At 45.5% G+C, this 13,728-nt stretch overlaps 2 protein-coding genes across 2 annotated transcripts in view; one reads left to right on the top strand and one right to left on the bottom strand.

Moving 5' to 3' along the window:
• Positions 1-13,728, top strand: part of MIPEP (mitochondrial intermediate peptidase) — a 110,937-nt gene that overhangs the window by 64,205 nt on the left and 33,004 nt on the right. Inside the window, exon 16 of the mRNA XM_088458542.1 lies at positions 3,710-3,829. Within this exon, the coding sequence (XP_088314668.1) occupies positions 3,710-3,829 (120 nt within the window). The remainder of the gene's footprint in view (positions 1-3,709; positions 3,830-13,728) is intronic.
• LOC148474461 (uncharacterized) lies at positions 114-3,689 on the bottom strand. Its single transcript, XM_088458556.1, has 5 exons — positions 3,610-3,689; positions 1,997-2,790; positions 1,700-1,948; positions 977-1,564; positions 114-760 (listed from the first exon to the last, which is right to left on the bottom strand). The coding sequence occupies exons 1-5, from the start codon at positions 3,687-3,689 to the stop codon at positions 114-116; spliced, it is 2,358 nt and encodes a 785-aa protein (XP_088314682.1).

Here is a 13,728-nt window from a genome sequence, read left to right on the forward strand (position 1 = left end):
TCATAGTCACAGAGTAGCCTCTCTCCCTCTCTCCCCCTCTCCTTCTCACATTAAGGCTTTCAGCCAAGGTGTTTGCTGAAACTTAATTTTAGAAAAGCCTCCACTGACTTTTCCTAGTCCTGCTCTTGTTCTTCTTGTTCTTGTTCTTCTTGTTCTTGTTCTTCTTGTTCTTCTTGTTCTTGTTCTTCTTGTTCTTGTTCTTCTTGTTTTTCTTGTTCTTCTCCTTCTCCTCCTTCTCCTTCTTCTCGTTCTTCTCGTTCTTGTTCTTGTTCTTCTTGTTCTTCTCCTTCTTGTTCTTCTTGTTCTTGTTCTTCTCCTTCTTCTTGTTCTTCTCCTTCTTGTTCTTGTTCTTCTTGTTCTTCTTCTTGTTCTTCTTCTTCTTCTCCTCCTTCTCCTTCTTCTTCTTGTTCTTCTTCTTGTTCTTCTTGTTCTTCTCCTTCTCGTTCTTCTCCTTCTCGTTCTTGTTCTTCTTGTTCTTGTTCTTCTTGTTCTTGTTCTTCTTGTTCTTCTTCTTCTTGTTCTTCTCCTTCTTGTTCTTGTTCTTCTTCTTCTTGTTCTTCTTCTTCTTGTTCTTCTTCTCCTTCTTCTTCTTGTTCTTCTTCTTGTTCTTGTTCTTCTCCTTCTTCTTCTTCTTCTTCTTCTTCTCCTTCTTCTCCTTCTTCTTCTTCTTCTTCTTCTTCTTCTTCTTCTTCTTCTTCTCCTCCTTCTCCTTCTTCTTGTTCTTCTCCTTCTTCTCTTTCTTGTTCTTCTCCTTCTTGTTCTTCTTCTTCTTGTTCTTCTTCTTCTTGTTCTTCTTCTTCTCCTTCTTCTTCTCGTTCTTCTTCTTCTTCTCGTTCTTCTTCTTCTTCTCGTTCTTCTTCTTCTTGTACTTCTTGTTCTTCTTCTTCTTGTTCTTCTTCTTCTCCTTGTTCTTCTCCTCCTCCTCCTCCTCCTCCTCCTCCTTCGCCTTCTCCTCCTTCGCCTTCTCCTTCTTTGCCTTCTCCTTCTTTGCCTTCTCCTTCTTCTTCGCCTCCTTCTTCGCCTCCTTCTTCTTTGCCTTCTCCTTCTTCTTTGCCTTCTCCTTCTTCTTCGCCTTCTTCTTCTTTGCCTTCTTCTTCTTTGCCTTCTTCTTCTTTGCCTTCTCCTTCTTCTTCGCCTTCTTCTTCGCTCTCTTCTTCTTCGCCTTCGCTTTCTTCTTCTTCGCCTTCTCCTTCTTTGCCTTCTCCTTCTTCTTCGCCTCCTTCTTCGCCTTCTCCTTCGCCTTCGCCTCCTTCTTCGCCTTCGCCTTCTCCTTCTTCGCCTTCTCCTTCGTCTTCTTCTCCTTCTCCTTCTTCGCCTTCTCCTTCTTCTTCGCCTTCTCCTTCTTCTTCGCCTTCTCCTTCTTCGCCTTCTTCTTCGCTCTCTTCTTCGCCTTCGCTTTCTTCTTCTTCGCTTTCTTCTTCGCCTTCTTCGCTCTCTTCTTCGCTTTCTTCTTCTTCGCCTTCTCCTTCTTTGCCTTCTCCTTCTTCTTCGCCTCCTTCTTCGCCTTCTTCGCCTTCTCCTTCTTCGCCTTCTTCTTCGCTCTCTTCTTCGCCTTCGCTTTCTTCTTCTTCGCTTTCTTCTTCGCCTTCGCTTTCTTCTTCTTCGCTTTCTTCTTCGCCTTCTTCGCTCTCTTCTTCGCTTTCTTCTTCTTCGCCTTCTCCTTCTTTGCCTTCTCCTTCTTCTTCGCCTCCTTCTTCGCCTTCTTCGCCTTCTCCTTCTTCGCCTTCTTCTTCGCTCTCTTCTTCTTCGCCTTCGCTTTCTTCTTCTTCGCTTTCTTCTTCGCCTTCTTCGCTCTCTTCTTCGCTTTCTTCTTCTTCGCCTTCTCCTTCTTTGCCTTCTCCTTCTTCTTTGCCTTCTCCTTCTTCTTCGCCTTCTCCTTCTTCTTCGCTTTCTTCTTCGCCTTCTTCGCTCTCTTCTTCGCTTTCTTCTTCTTCGCCTCCTTCTTCGCCTTCTCCTTCTTCGCCTTCTTCTTCGCTCTCTTCTTCTTCGCCTTCGCTTTCTTCTTCTTCGCTTTCTTCTTCGCCTTCGCTCTCTTCTTCGCTTTCTTCTTCTTCGCCTTCTCCTTCTTTGCCTTCTCCTTCTTCTTCGCCTTCTCCTTCTTCTTCGCCTTCTCCTTCGCCTTCTTCTTCTCCTTCTTCGCCTTCTCCTTCTTCTCCTTCTTCGCCTTCTCCTTCTTCTTCGCCTTCTCCTTCTTCGCCTTCTCCTTCTTCGCCTTCTCCTTCTTCGCCTTCTTCGCTCTCTTCTTCTTCGCCTTCGCTTTCTTCTTCTTCGCCTTCTCCTTCTTTGCCTTCTCCTTCTTCTTTGCCTCCTTCTTCGCCTTCTCCTTCTTCTTTGCCTCCTTCTTCGCCTTCTCCTTCTTCTTCGCCTTCTCCTTCGCCTTCTTCTTCTCCTTCTTCGCCTTCTCCTTCTTCGCCTTCTCCTTCTTCACCTTCTCCTTCGCCTTTTCCTTCGCCTTCTCCTTCTTCGCCTTCTCCTTCTTCGCCTTCTCCTTCTTCTTCGCCTTCTCCTTCTTCGCCTTCTTCTCCTTCTTCTCCTTCTTCTTCTCCTTCTCCGCCTTCGCCTTCTTCGCCTTCTCCTTCTTCTTCGCTTTCTTCTTCGCCTTCTTCTTCGCTCTCTTCTTCTTCGCCTTCGCTTTCTTCTTCTTCGCCTTCTCCTTCTTTGCCTTCTCCTTCTTCTTCGCCTCCTTCTTTGCCTTCTCCTTCTTCTTCGCCTCCTTCTTCGCCTTCTTCTTCTCCTTCTTCTTCGCCTTCTCCTTCGCCTTCTCCGTCTTCGCCTTCTCCTCCTTCTCCTCTCCCCCCCCCCAAGCGGCCGTTCGTTCCGAGCGATGTTTGCACAACTGCGCATGCGTACGGATCGTAATACGCATGCGCGAACCAGTCAGTGCGGCCGAAAATCGTTTGTTCGCTAAATAGCGAATGCCTGCTATTTTGAATGACAGGAGGAGGCGTATGTGGATGGTAACAGGGGAAGGTGCTTGAAAACGGGGAGTGGAGATCCGAACGCAGGCGTGCTTAAAGGTCATAACGGGCGTTTTAAGGGTGTGCATAATTAATCCAGCAGCGTCATTGACCACGTCACTGGGTTATTTTATAGTCAGAACTGCTCGCAAGATTGCAGTTGGAAAAACCAACCACAAGAATAGCGAGCAGTTCATACGCTGGTCGATGTACTCGATTAATCTAATAAATAGTGGACATGACGTAGGATGCGAGCGGCCAGGGGGCGTAGTTTTCCAAAAAACGACCGCAAGTTTTCGCTCGTTCAGACCTAGAGGCGTGATCAGACCGCAAAGAGCGAACGGTTCATTTGAATAGCCACCCCTTTTTTCTGAGCGAGCGCAAATAGCGTCCGGCTCTGAATGAGGTCCATGGTCCCCCAATGGAACATGAGAAACCACAAGTAGATGTTTGGGTGCGCAGGCCGTATGCCTCTGCCCTATATCAACAGTGCTCCAACATATTGTGCCACCCAATGCTCCACTCCTTCCTCTGTTAGACTGTAATTTCTCATGGGTGCTTTTTTTTATTTTTTTGTTAACGCTTTGTTTAAACATCTGTTCACCTTTTAGTTATTACCGTTTTATTACTCTATACTTTGTCCCACTCTTACTGCGGAAGGAGAGACAGCTTTGTCACAAATGATACAGCTAAGTAAGAAAGTGGTAAACAAAATACATGGTCTTTACGCATGCCTGCTTTCTCTTCTGCAGGTATTTTATTCCATTTTGGATCAAATTTATCATGGGAAACACCCCCTGAAAGGTTCAACCGTGGACATTTTAAGAGAGACCCAGGAAGAATTCTATGGTTTGCCATACGTACCTCATACGGTGAGTACAGGTTGCGTTATCCGGTTTCCTGGATAGCAAGCATTGGGATCGCATTGAGGCTGTATATATGTATACACACATTTGCTGGCACGGCAATGCACAAAACGTTACTTATACTTGTTCCTTGAGATATACATCCTTTAGACTGTCAGATATACAGCCTTTAGACTGTCAGATATACAGCCTTTAGACTGTCAGATATACAGCCTTTAGACTGTCAGATATACAGCCTTTAGACTGTCAGATATACAGCCTTTAGACTGTCAGATATACAGCCTTTAGACTGTCAGATATACAGCCTTTAGACTGTCAGATATACAGCCTTTAGACTGTCAGATATACAGCCTTTAGACTGTCAGATATACAGCCTTTAGACTGTCAGATATACAGCCTTTGGAGCAGCAGCACTCGCAAAGAAGAGACCAGACTACAGGATGCCATCTGACTTTTCTGACCTTTATGCTCTTTCTTCAGGGATAACTAATATATATATATATATATATATATCTTACCTAAGTAGTACGTGCAGCTCGTTTAGTGGCGGCCAACAGACACTGTTCTGTGACATCACATAAACGTGTTTGTCGCTATAAAAACACTACAAACACTGATAGACTAAAATGAAAGTATGTTTCAATATTATTAGTACTTGAAACCCGATCGTATATGGTACGCTGTACAAAATATACAAGCGTCAAGACACTAATACCCCAACTACAAATAATTTAGCTCTGCACATGAACACACTATGCTAAAGACAAATAAGAGATGAAATGCACAGTCCCTGTCTGTAGTTTCCAGTTTTGGTCCAGTTCTGGTGATGGACACGTCTAATAGCTGATCTTCATTGTATGGCAATGAAATGCGAACTTGACCAGAAAGTCCCAGCACGTTGTATGCTTCATATACGTTGACAAATGCCTCTTGTGAACCTCGACACACAAATTAGTAAGTCATCCATACACAGGTATGTCCACTTGCATCTTTGTGCTTGAAATCTCGCCACGTATGACACAAGTCGTACTGGTAAGCACTCTGCGTTTGTACCCGCGACCCATAGGATTGCATGGTGCGAACACAGCGCGGTATGGCGTACCGTGGTGCACGCAGCTGCGGAAAATCGCATGGCGTGATGCATGCGCACGTTTGCAACGCAAGCGGCAAGGATGCAAGAGGACCTATCTGTACCTCCAAGAGGAGTCTTTCAGGTCTGTGCTATAGTATTTGTAACCGGTATATAGCTGCACAGATGGCAAAGTGACACAAATAGGGCACACAAGCAGCTTCTGCTGATTACAATGATATGCAGCATGCCTATATTCTGTGTGCGACTGCAGGTGTATCTGCATGTGAAATGCTATGTTATTGTCACAGTTGCTGACACCGTAACGTAGCATTTCACATGCAGAGACAGACACAGAATATAGGTATGCCACACATCATTGTAATCCGCAGAAGCTGCTTGTGCATCATAATCGCAATCCCTTTCAAGTAAATACGCTTGGCACTACAGAGTTCCACAGCGCTCGCCTTATGTTTAACGCGACTTGTAGCGCACGGAGGTAGGATGTATGTGGACACATCTGTATTTATGTGCTCCTGAGAATGTCCAGCATAATCCATTTTGGAGGGCTTGTTCCCGATAGAATTTTAGCATTTTGGGTGAAAGTAGTATGATCGGCCAAACCTTATCATAGAGACTTTACCATCTGCAGAGGGAAGATCTGTCGTCAGGGGGCGGAGTGTTTTTTTTTGTCTTGGTCAGAGGGGGATCCACTGCCAGACCTGAAGGGCTTTATCAAATCTGATTGGAAGATTGAAAGTGATGTCGTTAACAAAGTTGCCAGCGTAGAGTCTCCAATTTGTGTTGCCTTCTCTGCAAGTGTTATCTCTCAGGATAGAGGCACTAGCTGGTGCAGCCATGCTGCAGGCTGCTCAGTGAATGTCTGAGACAGTGGGCCTGATTCAGAGCCGGACGCTCTGACAGAGCGCTCGCTCTGAATCAGGGCCGGCCCTCTGGTTTTTTTGAGCAGCCTCCTGGCAACTCGCATATCTGTGGGTGACCACCCACAGCTATAGCGTGCGGCCATGCCATCGCGACCATCGGGCTTGCGACGAGACCCTTGCGGTAGGGTCTCGTTGCCGCAAGCCCAAGAGTGCTTTCGGCTCTACCAGAGTGGTGGTTAGATACACGCAGGTGCGTTGAACAGTTTAACCACTGTTGTCAGTGCGTGCCTAAATAAGCCACTGCGTCCTTGTTCGCGGCAGGAGAGCCCTCTGCGTGTCTGGAGACCCGCTGTGTCTGCGGCACCATAGGCTTTCTCAGAAGGCTGATGGCCGCCGGATCTGCGTTTTGATGTTTTCGATGTTTCTGGTTTTGTGAGTGAGCGGCGGATGTGAGTTGCTGTCACTGGTTGTCTCTAAGAACGGCGGGTAAGTCATTAGCATATTTTCGCAATTGTGATCCGTGAGATGTAGCTGCTGCAATGGCATTTGCGGGTGGATCTGAATCGGAAGCACAGTTCTAAAGTTTCCTGCTCTGGGACGTTATAAAGTCCATGGTTTCTTACATTATACAAACGCTATGTCTGTGGAGTTTTCCTTGGTACCAATCATTCTAGTAATTGTATGGGGGCATGTGGAGGCTGTTTGATTCCTTATAAGGAGATTGTGGGGATCTGATTGGCATTTAAGGGCCTATGGGGTCTATTTACTAAGCAGTGTTAGGAGACAGGAGCTGATTGGCTGGAACCTTATCACTTTTCACTCTAACTGCCATCTCACAGGCTGTGTTTGCAACATGACAGTTGGGAGCTGATTGGCTGGCACCTTATCACTTTCTTATCACTTTTCACTCTGTCTCCTAACACTGCTTAGTTAATAGACCCCTAAGTGTGGAGGTCTGATGCCATGTGGGAAAATTTAAGGTATATGTGGAGAGTTCTGAGGGTCATTTAAGGGACATGTGTGGAGGTATGATTGCATTATATTATATAGATTTTACTCAAAACTATAAATTATAATGGAAACCATGAAGTAAGACTCCAAATGATTTAATTGATGGGTCCATTGCACCACATAAATACTGTATGAGCTTGGTGCAATCACTGGCTACAAAGTACAGCCAGCATAAAAGGTTTGTTTCTTCTTAAATGCGAATGTGTATTGTAAACTTGTGTGTTGTTATTACACAGCTAAGAATACTTCTATTTTGTAAGGTGCCCTTTCCAAAACACATTGCTTTATGTCTCAGTTTCTTTGTTATGATGTGTTGATCTCTGTATAATAAGTTTAATTAACGGCTTGGGTTTAGTAGGTCCCTCAAGCAAGTCATAATATTATAAAGCCATGAATAATTGTGCAGGCACCTGGCCTATGCGTACAGCCACGTAAGTGGTTAATGGGATGTTACATTCCGATCCTCTTCTCGCTGAGTAAATAAGTTCTAAATATTTACATTTTCTGCCACTCTATATGTGTCAGTGACAGTTCTGCGCAAACAGTGAAGTGTTGTATATTGGACCTTTTCATATGTTGTGTTGCTCTTAAAGTGAAAACGGCCTCTCAGCTGGCTTATTTTAGCCTTCTAAATCAAACACATTTTTAGGAAGAGACTAATTATTTGGCAGCGTTTGCTGGTGTTTTTAATGTGCTCCTTCTGTTATTGCAAGGAGCTCAGCAAACTCTACTTTAAGTTACATCGGCCCTGATTCACAGTTTGTATGCTATTTTGATGTTCACGCAATTGAGCAAAATATCGGTGGTCTCTGCATGCGTCACAGCCACAATGCGCACGTGCTGCGATTTAATGACTATTATGGTTGCATCCGCAAGTTGACAGGAATCTAACGTTTTGTGGGAGGTAACGGGAAGTGACTGCTAAAACTGGGGCGTGTTTCGGCCTGTCGCTACGATCCAGTACGTAGATAACTGGCCTTGGTTGCAGCAGCCATTCTGAGTGAGTGACCACAGACTCGCTCAGGGAGTCTGTATGATCTGCGTCTGATGCTGATTATGAGCCGTGAGGGCTCCGGTGGGCGTGCAAGTCCCCAGCCATTGTCCCATTAGCATATCTGCGCAAATCCTCAGCTGCAAAAATCGCGGCAGCAATAGCGTCCAACTCTGACTCCATTGTACCCTACAGATGTGTCCTTATACATCTTTGTTGCAGTCGCGCAAAAAAGCCCCTCTCGGCGCTCCAGGTTCTGTGAGCACTGCTAGTGCCAGGTGTCTTATTATTATTTTTTTTTGCGTCTTTTTTTCTTTTGCCGATAATGCGTCCAAATCACAATGCATCTAGAATGCACCAGCAGACTGTGCTGATTAATTTGATATGTGACCCTGACACATTATATCTGCAGATATAATGTATCTGCAGATGATGGTCGTTCATACACACTGAATGGCCATCATCTGCTTGTGCCCTCGGGTCCCGGGGTGCGGGACCCGGCGGCCGCTGGGCGTGTCCCGCCCCCTTCCTCACGGCTGCCACTGTGTGTGTTCAGGTGGTCTGTCCATCTGTCCATCGGCTGTGCAGCACAGCCTATGCGATATGTCGGTAAACGTCGACGTTCACCGACATATCGCGGGTACACACTGGCCGATGGGCAGCAGATACATTGGCCGACCAATTGATCGGCCAATGTATCTGTCAGTGCGTACCCAGCATGAGTCTCTGAATCTGTATACGATGTGCTACAATGTAGCTGCTCCTGCCTCTTTCAAGTTCCATTGTTCATATACAGATTTAGTTGCACACAATTATACAGTGTCGCATATCAAATTAATCAGTACAGTCTGCTGGTGCGTCCTAGTCTCATAACATTGCAGCTGAGACGCATCTTCAGCAAAAAATATGCCTGCCGCTGAATATCACTGGACTTGGCGCCTTACTCACACCAGGCTAGTCGCGCTGCGTGGTGTATTGAGGCTAGCAGTATGAGGACACATCTCCATTCTCATTCTCAGAGTTCCACCCCAGAATATCAGCAGTACAACTATATGAATAAAGCGGCTTTAATTTGACTGTTTTGTTAAGCAGGGTTTGTGTATTTTCTTTCTTTGATTTCTTTTCATTTTGTTTTTCTTTGGGTGTGCAGTACCTCCAGTTATACTTTATTGTATGCAAACAGAGCTGAGCCCCCACCTGCTGCCCTCTGGTAACACCTCAGACTAGCCCAGTGGTTCCCAAACTGTGCACTGTGGCACCATGGGGTGCCTCTGGACACTTGCAGGGGTGCCTCAGGTTGGTGGTCCAGCACCAAATCAATAATTATTTATGTCCCCCACTATATAACCAAACCTAAGGATGACAGGTAAGCACAATTTACTTCACTTTACTACTTCGCTACCTTTTTTTCAGAATCTCTCAATAACAAACTTTTGGCTTAGGGGTGCCGTGAAAACAATGCTGATGTACTAAGGCGCCGTGATTCTAAAAAGTGTGGGAACCTCTGGACTAGCCCCTCTCCTGCTCCTTCTCGTGTGTGTGTCCTCCTGCCATTGTTTATCCATTCAGGACAAAAATACATTACTAGGCTGTATTATTATTATTATTTATAGATTAGTAAATGTTGTGATAGCTATTCAAGCCCACAAAATCCCCAGCCTAAATGATTTTCTCTGCTGCAGTTTTCTGGTGTGTAAGCACAATAAAATTGTATTCAGAATGGATTAAATTTCACATGGATTTACCAATGCCAGCTTATTGACAGCCGTACACTGAAAAATGCGATGTAATTTCGCTAAATGAAAGCAGCAGGACCAATCTGGACCATCAAACCTGTGTAAAAATGAAGTCAAACATTCACAACCTTTAAACGATGATTGTTCATGTACATACAGTGAACAATAATCATTCCGGATGGTCGTGCATCGGCCAGATTGAAATGATTATCACTGTGTATGATCCGCTTAATATGGATTATGATTAGCCTGCAATGTACTGTTCAACCTTTATCTAGATTGAGAATACTACATTGTGTTCCCTCTGAATGCCTTTTAATAAGAGTGCGATTACGCTGCTGTAATTATAGTGTGTTGGATAACGCCAGGAAGTTTTCTCGCTGTCACATAAAATGGACAAGAACATCCTTTTTCACATGGTGAAGCTTTGTCTTCTGTGTCCTGATGAGAATTTACTTCCATCTATATTTTGAAGCTTTGTGATGGAGCCTGTAGTACAAGTCTGTCTTATTTTATATACATTTTCACATATGCATCATATGTAAAAAATACTTCCTATTTTAAGAATAAACCGCTACAGTTAATATTAGCTAGCTGTCGCATGATTTTATACTGTGGAAGTGCACATTTATTTATATGTAGCTGTTGTGCTTCGCACAGTACATGCTAGCATTACATTCAGCAGGGGAGAAAATAAAAATAATAATTTCCAACTAGACCATACATAACTTGCGTTTTCACCCTTTTTAACTTGTGGTGCATTTTTGTTTCGTTGGGTCTTACTCGTGCCCATTGCACAAACGCTACGCGTAAAAAAAGGTGAACACATCTGTGACAAAATAAGATGTTCTCTCAGTCAAGCCAAAACAGAGACATGAAAACTTGTAAATGCATATTAAATGTAATATTGCAGTTAGCCATCACTGCGCCTAGGACCCTAGTCCCGAGCATTTCAGCTTTGTGCTGGACACTACAAGCACAGCGGGATCCGCATTTTTTATATCCATTGATGCAGATAGTAGCCTCATAGGATGACTTATTTATTAAGTTACCTGTATAGCGCACGTATGTTACACAACCATTACATAGCATATTTTGTCATACCACCCAGCGGGGCTTATTCTCTGCTCCCTTGGACACACACATACACACTAGGGGTCATGTTTTGTCGTCATCACGGCACCGGTATCCTGCCCGTCAGCATCCCAGAGGTAAGTATCGGGGTGTAGGGGGAGGGTAGCGTTAGCTAGCGGGGTAAGGGTTAGGCACTAGGGTTAGGATTAAGCACCGGGGAGGTACAGTTTGGGATTAGGGTGCGCGGAGGGAGAGGTTAGGTTTAAGGCACTAGGAAGGGGAGGTTAGGTTTAGGCACTGAGGAGGGTGGGTTAGGGTAGGGGATAGACTAGTACTCACCGTTGGGTGTCGGGATCCTAGCTGTCGGGATGCCGCTGTCTGTATTCTGAACGGCGGCATCCCGACAGCTGGGATATCATGCCCAACCCGTTTTTGTCAGCAGCCAGTTAACCTACCATTAAGTTTTTGCATTATGGCAAAAAACTGGAGTGCCCTGCGGAAACGCACGCAAGCGTGGCCAGAACATACAAGCACCATCCAACTTGTGGAGCTGTTTGATTCCCATCCCAAAGATCTCCTTAGTTCAGTAGATGTTTTCCTGCCCATTATTCAGGCTAGGCTGCGCTATTTGGGAATTGGAGGGGGGTTTATTTGTCTGCAGTCGCTGTGTACAGCTAAAGAGCTGTACAGTCCTTTTTAGATACTTACATAATTCCAGATCAATTTCATCTGAGTGGAAAGATGTGGGATTCTGTTTTCAGACCTGTGGGATTCTGTTTTCAGACCTGTCTCTTACCGGATACCTGTAATCACTATGTAGACGTCTATGTCAAATGCTCATTGCTAAAATTAAGTAATTAACGGGACTAGAATTTATGAGCACTGAGGCTTATTTTTACCTGCGTGCTTCTGAAAAACAGCCCGGGGATATGTAATAAAAATAATTATGTTGTGAATTGGATACAGAATGCTTGAGGATTTGAGGGAAAGGTGTCTGGTATAACATGGTGATGACAGAATGTATTATCCTGCCAAGAGCTGGAGTGTGACACTGCCATTACTCAATCATTGTGTGTTCAGAAGACCTAAGACAACTCATTTATATAGCACAGCCAGCACCTAAAGTCTCTGAAACAGTAACAAATGAAGTAGTCCTGTCCTTCAGAGCTTTGCTATCTATATAATACATCTTAAAGCTAGCCTACCATCTAAAGAAAATAATATTAATAGGAGGTGGTAAATATGTACAGTGGACATGTTTTCTTCTGTTCCGTGTAATCTCCTGCATGGTTGCACACAGGAAAGACGTGGTCACTTACAGGTCCCTACCCACAATTCCCAGGTGCAGAGCTCTCTCTGTATCTCTTGAGTTGATTTTGAGTGGACATATGGCTTTTGCATTAGAATGCATAGTATAAAAGCCTCCTTTAGCAAGCTGATCTACCACACTAGATCTACGTTTTTCCCCCACAAAAACTCCTACTAGAGGTTTTAATTTATTGGCCAAGACTAGGGACATACTGTAAAAAAAAAAAAATCAATTTGAGGGAGGAACGGATCTGCAGTGCAATGATGGTGATTGGCCATGAGGGAGTAGCAAGCCAAAAGGCGTCAGCCAAAATTGTAATCCAGATCACCTGCTAGTCGGCTTAGGTCCCATGGCAGCTGGCACGAGTGTGTTGTAAATGATGAATAATGGGTAAACAAGGTCATGGCAGTGGGCTGCAGGCACCGTGGGCCCTTAAGAGAAAGGAGCCCGTTGCGTGAACCACTAACTTCTTTTTCTGATTTCAACTGGGATTGCATATAAACCCATCAGACCCTCTACAGCAGAGGTATTCACATGCGGCCCACCAGCTGCGGTGGAACTAAACATCCCAGCATGCCCTGCCACTATTTTGCTATTGGGGTATGCTAAAACTGTGGCCTGTTGAATACCCCTGCTCTCCTGTGTTCTCCCCAGAAGGTCTTTCCAGGTGGGCGGGAGCAGACTGAACAGCCTTATATTAATTGCAAAGCCTCTAGAGGTTAATGCTCACTAACCCCCCCCCCCTTCCCCTAGCCTAACCCAAACCCTCCCGGGGAGTGCCTAACCCTAAGTCATCCCCCCGGGAGCCCCTGACCTAAACCTCCCATCAACCCCCTCCCTGTCCGAGCCCGGCTTACCTTCCATTGGTATGCCGGATATCTGGCTCCTGACGTAGGTCTAATGACAGGCGCCGGGATTTAAACACTTGTCATTTCTACCTTGCAGAGATTAGAAAGTCGGGAAGCCTGTGGTCGGGATTTCGTCCGTCGGCTTCCCGTACTGAATACATTCATTATAAAGACACTGGAGGTTATTGCTCACAATGTGGAGGAGAACAATAACATTTGTGTAGCTCTAATGCGCAGTAGCGCAAATGAGGTGTTTTTGTTTTCCCTGATTCAACTCTGTGACAGCCAAACGTCGGCTTATTCCCTAAATAATGTGATTAGTGAGTCACCATGTATATAGTGGAACAATGTACAGAAGGCTCTGCTGATCTAATCTGTGTTCGCCCACTGAAAAGTGACAAACAATGGGTATGGAGTGCCCATCTGTGCAGAAGTATTTCCCGTAATGCTACGTCACAGGGAGGGAATGAGGAGTGGGACCCAAGGTTAATGGTAGGGAGTGAATGAGGGAGTGGGACGGAAGGTTAGTGGGAGGGAGGGAATGAGGAGTGGGACGGAAGGTTAGTGAGAGGGAGTAAATGAGGAGTGGGACGGAAGATTAGTGGGAGGGAGTGAATGAGGAGTGGGACGGAAGGTTAGTGGGAGGGAGTGGACGGAAGGTTAGTGGGAGGGAGGGAATGAGGAGTGGGACGGAAGGTTAGTGGGAGGGAGGGAATGAGGAGTGGGACGGAAGGTTAGTGGGAGGGAGGGAATGAGGAGTGGGACGGAAGGTTAGTGGGAGGGAGTGAATGAGGAGTGGGACGGAAGGTTAGTGGGAGGGAGTGAATGAGGAGTGGGACGGAAGGTTAGTGGGAGGGAGTGAATGAGGAGTGGGACGGAAGGTTAGTGAGAGGGAGTGAATGAGGAGTGGACGGAAGGTTAGTGGGAGGGAGTGAATCAGGAGTGGATGGAAGATTAGTGGGAGGGAGGGAATGAGGAGTGGG

Source organism: Taudactylus pleione, unplaced genomic scaffold, assembly GCF_031769625.1.
Source record: "Taudactylus pleione unplaced genomic scaffold, aTauple2 ptg000842l, whole genome shotgun sequence".
Classification (NCBI taxonomy): Eukaryota; Metazoa; Chordata; class Amphibia; order Anura; family Myobatrachidae; genus Taudactylus; species Taudactylus pleione.

Coding starts and splice junctions, on each gene's coding strand:
- LOC148474461 (XM_088458556.1), bottom strand. CDS start 3,689: ATGCGTAAAGACCATGTATTTTGTTTACCACTTTCTTACTTAGCTGTA. Junction 2,791..3,609: donor AAGCTGTCTCTCCTTCCGCA/GTAAGAGTGGGA, acceptor GGGGGGGGGGAG/AGGAGAAGGAGGAGAAGGCG. Junction 761..976: donor AGAAGGCAAAGAAGGAGAAG/GCAAAGAAGGAG, acceptor AAGAAGAAGAAG/AACAAGAAGGAGAAGAACAA.